Here is an 8,078-nt window from a genome sequence, read left to right on the forward strand (position 1 = left end):
CACTACTTGGCATATACCCTGAGAAAACCATAATTCAAAAAGAGTCACGTACCACAATGTTCACTGCAGCACTATTTACAATAGTCAGGACACGGAAGCAACCTAAATGTCCATTGACAGATGAATGGATAAAGAAGATGTGGCACATATTTACAATCGAATATTACTCAGCCATAAAAGGAACAAAATTGAGTTATTTGTAGTGAGGTGGATAGACCTAGAGTCTGTCATACAGAGTAAAGTCAGAAAGAGAAAAACAAATACCATATGCTGACACATATATATGGAATCTAAAAAAAAAAAGGTACTGATGAACCTGGTGGCAGGGCAGAAATAAAGACATAGACATAGAGAATGGACGTGAGGACATGGTGGGGGAGGGGGAAGCTGGGGTGAAGTGAGAGTAGCATCGACGTATATACACTACCAAATGTAAAACAGATAGCTAGTGGGAAGCAGCAGCATAACACAGAGAGATCAGCTCCGTGCCTTGCGAAGACCTAGAGGGGTGGGATAGAGAAGGTGGGAGGGAGGCTCAAGAGGGAGGGAATATGGGGATATATGCATGCATATGGCTGATTCACTCTGTTGTACAACAGAAATTAACACAGCACTGTGAAGCAATTATACTCCAATAAAGATGTATTAAAAAATAATAATAAAATAAAATTTAAAAAAAAAATAAAAACTAAAATCAGTGCTAAAATTGCATGGAACTAAATACACACATGCAAAAGTGCATGTAAAACTGGGGAAATATGAGTAAAATTCATAGATCTATCTATGTCAGTTTCCTAATTGTGATATATTAATATAGTTGTACAAGATACTACCATTGGGAAATTGATTGAGGGTATATGAGATCTCTTTGTATTATTTCTAACAACTGCACATGCATCTACACTTATCTCTAAATTAAAAGTTAAAGTACTAATCAAAACAAAACCTTCCCACAAAGAAAACTCCAAGCTCAGATGGCTTCAATGATGAAATCTATCGAACATTTAAGGAAAAGGTAATTTCAAGTCTACACAAACTTCAGAAAAAGAGAAGAACACTTCCAACACATTTATGAGGCCAGCATAATCCTGATACGAAAAACAGGCAAAAATATAACAACTGTGAGCTAATATCCTTAAAGAACAAAAACACAAAATTCTTACCAAAAGTGAAGCCAGCAATATATAAAGGACAATTTATCATAACCAAGTAGGATTTGGCCCAGGAATTGAATGTTGGTTCAACATTCAAAAATCAATCAATATGTTAACATAATCTATGAAACAGAAATCATATAATCAATTCAACAGATGCAGAATAAACCCTGACAAAATTCAACAGCTAGTCATGATAAACACTCTCAGCAATTTAAGAGTAGAAGGGGATTTCTTCAATGGGTATCTACAAAAACCTACAGTCAACAACATATTTAATAGTTAAAGACTGAATGCTTTCCAGGATGAGGAATAAGGCAACAATGTCCACTCTTACTACTTCCTTTCAAGATTCTACTGGAGTCCTGGTCAATGCAATTAAGCAAGAAAATTGAAAACGGAAGAAAAAAACAACATAGGTAAAAAAGGAAGAAATCTTGTTTTTTGGTTATTTTGGTTTTTCTTTTTTTGGTCACACCACGCTGCTTGTGGGATCGTAGTACCCCAACCAGGGATTGAACCTGGTCCCTCTGGGCAGTGAGAGCACCAAGTCCTAATCACTGTACCACCAGGGAATTCCCAGGAAGAATCTTAATATGCAGTGACATAATCAACTACATAAAATCCAAACAAGCCTGCAAAAAAAAAAATTTTATAAGAACTAATGAGTAGGGCTTCCCTGGTGGCACAGTGGTTAAGAATCCACCTGCCAGTGCAGGGGTCACAGGTTCAAGCCCTAGTCCGGGGAAGATTCCACATGCCCTGGAGCAACAAAGCCCGTGCGACACAACTACTGAGCCTGCACTCTAGGGCCCACAAGCCACAACTACTGAAGCCCGTGCACCTAGAGACCGTGCTCTGTAACAAGAGAAGCCACCACAATGAGAAGCCTGCACGCCACAACGAAGAGTAGCCCCTGCTCGCCGCAACTAGAGGAAAGCCTGTACGCAGCAATGAAGACCCAACGCAGCCAGAAATTAATTTTTTTAAGAAAGAACTAATGAGTAGGTTGAGTAAAGTTGCACGATATAAAGCCAATTTTAAAAAATTTTATTTCTATATATGCACAATGAATAATTTGATATTACTTATAAACTTATAAAATGATACTATCTAAAATAGTATAAAAACATTAAATATATAGGAATAAATAGAGCAAATATATATATAGGATCTGTACACTGAAAAATATATAACATTGCTGAAAGAAATGAAGGAACAACAAAATAAATGGAGAGAAAAGCCACCATTATGAATTGGAAGATTCCATACTGTAAAGACTACAATTCTCCCTGAAATAAGGTACAGATTCAACACAGTATCAATCAAAACCCCAGCAGTCCTTTTTATAGAAATTGACAAGCTGATTCTGAAATTTAAAAAATGAAAAGGACTCAGAATAGCCAAAGTAATTTTGAAAAAAAGAACCAAGTACAAAATATCACACTAGCTGATTTCAACACTCACTATAAAGATCGAAAGTAATGGCATAAAGGCAGACACCTAGATCAATGGAATGTGGTAGAGAAATTGACTTACACAAACTGGGAGAAAATATCTGCAAAATATATATCTGATTAAGGACTTGTATCAAGAATATATAAAGAATTTTTACAATATTAAGAAGGTAAATCTGAATATTTAACCAAAGTATAAGAATGGCAAATAAACCATGAAAATATACTCAAAATCATTAATCATTAGGATTAAATCAAATGCAAATTAAAACAATAGTGATATTATACCTACATTATCAACTAGAAAAGCTAAAATTAGGAAGACTCATAATGCCAAGTATGGATGAGAACGTGGAACAACTAGAACTCTCAAACACTGCTGATGGGAATGCAGTATGGTACAACTGTTTTGAAAAAGTTTCTTATGAAGTTAAACACACTTATTATACAACTCGGCAATCCCATTGCAAGTATTACTCAAGAAATGAGGATTTGGGAATTCCCTCGCAGTTCAGTGGTTAGGAATCCGGGCTTTCACTACCGAGGAGGGCCTGGGTTCAATCCCTGGTCGGGAAACTAAGAACCAGCAAGCCGTGAGGCATGGCAAAAAAAAAAAGTGAGGATCTAAAAGTGTTGTACTGTATTTTTGCCAAAGTATAAATTAAAAGTTTTGTTATTTATATCTTCTTTATTTGCCATCAGCGCTATTCAAAAAACATTTTTTTTAGTCTACTACAACTACTTGGGAAACACACCCACCCTAACTTTGAAGTCAGTAACATTCAATTATAATTATTAAAAAAACACACCACTTAGAACAGCTTTGTGAACCTCAAGCCAACACTCATTAGTGGATATTCTACTGGGTCAACACCAACATTTTTAACAACACGATATGGAACAGAAAAAAGAATGCACCACACCTAGTAAGGGTAAATGTCATTTGGGGAATCTTTTATTTTAGTTATGTGTATCACAAGTTGCCATGTAAATGTATATTTACTGTGGATCAGGGTCAAAACATTTGAAAAACACTGACATAAAACATACCTGAAATATAAATTTTGTGCTACCAGAAGCTCCTATCCCTTTTAAGCACTTTCATCCTATACCAGGTAGGAATGAAATCTACAGTAGAGCTATTCAATTGTCTGCTGTTGTTATGATTGATAACAGGCATTTGGTGGCCTTATCTTCAGGAATTAACAGCATATTCTATTACAAATATTTGTCATATTTAACTGTCATTATTAACTATTAAAATCAGACCTTTTTTAGCTTTCATTGAAATTTTAAGACTAAAGAAACAAAATACAAATACTTCACTAACTTTTCCCCAGTAGTTAACAAGGAGGAAAAACTCAGAATTTTCTGACCCTCATAAAATATGTTTTAACCCGGCAACACTTTATGAAGAACTTGGTAAGTCTGAATACAGATGTATTCAAGATACGCTAAAGACTAATCTAAATGCAAAATTATCCATTTCAGTACATACTGACCCTAACGATATTCAAAGGACACAGACTTCCTAATCGCCTGAACAAAAAGAGATTTCAATCTCCACTATAAGGCTGTCACTGGCTTAGTGGTATAGTCTGAATGTTCGTGTCCCCGCATCACCCCACCCGGACCAATTCCTCTGCTGAAATCCTAATTAGGAGGTGGGAATCTTCGGGAGGTGATTAGGCTTGGATTAGTGCCCTTATAAAAAAGATCCCAGGGAATTAGCTCACTTCTTCTGCCTTGTGAGGTTATGGTGAAAAGATGGCTATGAATCAGGAAGCAGGCCCTCACCAGACTCAGAACCTGACCATGTGAGCACCCTTATCTCAGGCTTCCAGCCTCCAAAACTTTGAAAAATAAATTTATGTTGTTCAAAAGCCACCCAGTTTATGGTATTTTGTTACAGCATCCCAAGTTGACCATAACACTGCCTAATCATAACTTAAACACTTCGTATTAAACATATAATACATTAGGGCAAACAACTCCCTTGAAAATTTCCCTTAAATTGCTTTTTGTTAGTCAATTACTGTCTTTAATTTAGAAGGGTTAGAAAGTGTAAATTCAAATTGTACGCAAGCCTGTCTAAAATGAGAGAAATAGGAAGAGAAAGAAGAAATGTACAGATAATTTCTTTTATAAGTAATGTTTATCTCTATAAAACTATAATGAAATATGTATGGCTAATAAATTATTATAACAATCACTGAGTTCCAAAAGCACTACTCTATAACTAGTATACGGTATCTTAAGAAACATTTAGACAGGTGTCTCTGACTCTGGACTTTGACAACTGCTCTTTAAAAAAATAAATCCTCCATTGAAATTTAGATCGGGCTCATAAAGATTACAATCCCTGGCCTAGCCTCTGAGTTCATGCTAGACAAAACACTTCATTGGTTCAGGTGAATCTTGTGAATTTGTGGGCTGTAAGTAAACATATACATCTTCTTCTAAATAATACATGACAAATTATCTTTATTCTCACAATATAAAAGGATGTTTTGTGAACTTCAATTTTTTTTGATGGGAGGAAAAGAGAAAATTAACCAAATTTAAATAAAATCACCTGTAAAACATGAATACTACTATTGAAAAGGCACATGCTATGGTTAATTTGAAATGCACGTTACAAGAAAAATCTGTCAATTGCTTCTATCCCAATTTTACTGTTATTTAGAAGTAATTCATTATTAGAAATACAAATAATGGAGATAAATTAGAAAAATATTTAACCTACAGTACTAGAGATAAACAATCAAAATGTTTAAATATTGAAGTCCCCCCCCCGAAAAAATCTACTTACCTTTTAAAACACTTGGACTTCTTAAAAAGAAGACTTTATAAGAGTACTTCAAAATATCATTTTTTTTAAATCTCATTAATTCAGGCAATACCAATGTGGACTTTGCTGTTTCCTGCTAAGCCAAGATTAGCACTGGAGTGTGAAAGAGATGGATAAACTAAAGGTGTAAAGAAAGTCTCCTAAGGCTAAGAAATTACTCAAGCTATTTTTGAATATTTTAAAAAAAACACTTTTAAAGGATGTGCTAATTATAAAGTATATATTACTACCACATTTAAAATATTATGTAAGATATGGAATTTCCTGCATGAATATACATATATTTGAAAATCTATAATTTCGACTTTCTACTAAAGACAGTGGACTCTTACTCTTCAATTCTCCTCCACCCAACACACGAATTCCACTCCCATTATGGAGCTAGAAGAGGAAGGGAAAAAGAAAATGTATGGTTTTATATTTTAATTGACTCTATCATAGATACAGCTGAAGTAACTGAACCAGCAGAAAACATTAATACATAAACCTACATATAAGTACTACTTATTTAAATGCTCCAACTAATAGAGATAAAGGACCACATATAAATTCATTGGTGTAGAACACAAGTTTTTTTTATTAAGCTAAAGTTAAGTTCTTTCTCAGCAAGTATTAAAAGAAATATTGCACATCTTTTAGGTTAATGGTTTAAAAAGCACTCTCTATTGATATTAAATTTTAAAATGATTAATCACCACTCCAGGTACTTATCCTAGAACAAATGCACAAAAAGCATGTGCAAGGAGGTTCACTGTAGTGCTGTTAGTAACAGCAAACGTCCAAAAAAAGAAGAAAGGCTGAGTCGACGATGATACCTTCATACTGTTAAATACTCTGCAATAGTTTAAAAGACTGTATAGCTCTATTTTTACTGCCATGCAAAGATCTCCAAGATGTTATGTAAAAAAAAAAAAACAAGTTGCAAAACAGTTGTTTACAGTATGACACCATATATTCAGGTCACACACACACTCCTACAGCATTTCTATATGTACACATGTGCTTGTAAGAATTCAAAGAAAAAGGTCTGGAAGAATACTCAGGAAACAGAGAACACTGTTACCTCTCAAAGAGTGTGTGTGTGAAACTGGAATGGGAGAAATCACAAGGATTTGTGCTTCATTCTTATTAAGTTTTTACAAGGACAATGTATTCATGTCACTTGGGACACTAAAAAACAGGAGCAAGGGGAAAAAAATGCCTGCTAACTTCTCTCAAATAACTCATAAACCAGAACTGTTAGGTGTAGCGAAATTTCATTTTCTTTTATTGATTTTAAGTCAAAACCAAATGACATCAACAAATACCTAGCAAAAAGTAACAAAATTGCAAAGAAAAAAATTTTAGTTATGTTGTCTTATCTTCAAAGTAAAAAAAAAAGAAAAGAAAAAGAAGAAAGAGTAATGAAAAGATTGCAGAGGAAGGAAGAAAAAAGACCCCTACTATATCCGTCCACTTTTAGCTCAGGCGTGACCCAGAATCCTCACAAATCCACTTTACGCAAAACGAAAAGAACTGGACTACCGTTCCCCCAAGTATCGAAGGTTGTTTTTAGAAGGCTTAACTAAGTAACAGTAAATGCCAAGTGTGTTTCACAGGGGTGGGAATGGGAACGTGAAACCCTACACCTCCTTAAAGCGGTCGAAACCACCGAACAGCAGAGTCCAACTGGGAAAGCGCGCGGGGGTGGGGAGAGCTCAGCTATCACTTTCAGGTTTTGGCTCGGAGCCGCACAACAGTTTACACCGAGTCTGTTTGGAGCGTGGAGTCCCCGAGGGTGGTCAGCGCGTCGCCACGGACACCTAAGCCCTCCCGAGACTTTAGGGGACGGGCGGTCAACACAAACTTAGGTCCTTCGGCTGAGCGAGGAGAGCGCTGGAGAAGAGCAAAAGCGCCAACTTTTGCTCTAAACGCGGCAGCTCGGGGAGGTTCGACAAGTCTTCTCCCGAGTCCCACTCCAGAAGCGACCCCAACACCTTTCTCGGCCAGTACCGTCTGCCCCCTGTCCGGCCCCCCGAAGGAAAACCCAGTAAGGGCGGCGGCTGGCAGCATGAAAGGGGGACTTAGCCATGGGAGGACACGGGCATGGGATCCGTCCGCCAAGGTCCACCCAGCACCTCGGCGTCTCCGGGGCGTCCCTGCCCAGGCGCTGTCCCACCTCCAATAGCCCCAGCGGCGTGGCCCCCTCCCCCACCTCTGGGCGGCGACCTCAGCGCCTCCGCCCCAGGGCCCCCGCTCACCCAGGTAGCGGCTCCGCAGCCGGGACGGGTCCTCCAGCCCGAGGGACCTTTTCCTCACGTCCCACAACAGGTGTGGGCAGCAGCCACCTCGAGACATGGCTCCGCCGGGCCGGGGGAGGAGAGGAGACCACCGCGTGGGGGAGGGGAAAGGGGGGAGGGGACACGCGGATCAACACCCGAGCCGCACCAGCACCATCCGCGCGCCGGGCCTCGCGGTAGCAGCGAGTTAGATGGCGGTGGCAGCGGCAGCGCCTTCGCCCCCGAAGCCCGGCCGCACCCGGGCCTGAGCTCGCCTCATACTCTCCTGCTCAAGACTACCCAGAACATCCAGAGATCAGCAACTGTTCCCTCCCTCAGCACCCCCTCCTACAGGAGG

At 38.5% G+C, this 8,078-nt stretch overlaps 1 protein-coding gene across 4 annotated transcripts in view; it reads right to left on the reverse strand.

The window, feature by feature from the left end:
* Window positions 1–8,052, reverse strand: part of DCAF6 (DDB1 and CUL4 associated factor 6) — a 173,037-nt gene extending 164,985 nt beyond the window's left edge. For all 4 annotated transcript variants that reach the window (XM_079939962.1, XM_079939961.1, XM_079939960.1 and 1 more), the window contains exon 1: window positions 7,703–8,052. In XM_079939962.1, coding sequence (XP_079796088.1) covers window positions 7,703–7,799 — 97 coding nt within the window. In that variant the 5' untranslated portion in view covers window positions 7,800–8,052. The remainder of the gene's footprint in view (window positions 1–7,702) is intronic.
* Between the last annotated feature and the right edge of the window lie 26 nt (window positions 8,053–8,078).

This window comes from Stenella coeruleoalba (genome assembly GCF_951394435.1).
Source record: "Stenella coeruleoalba genome assembly, chromosome: 1".
Classification (NCBI taxonomy): Eukaryota; Metazoa; Chordata; class Mammalia; order Artiodactyla; family Delphinidae; genus Stenella; species Stenella coeruleoalba.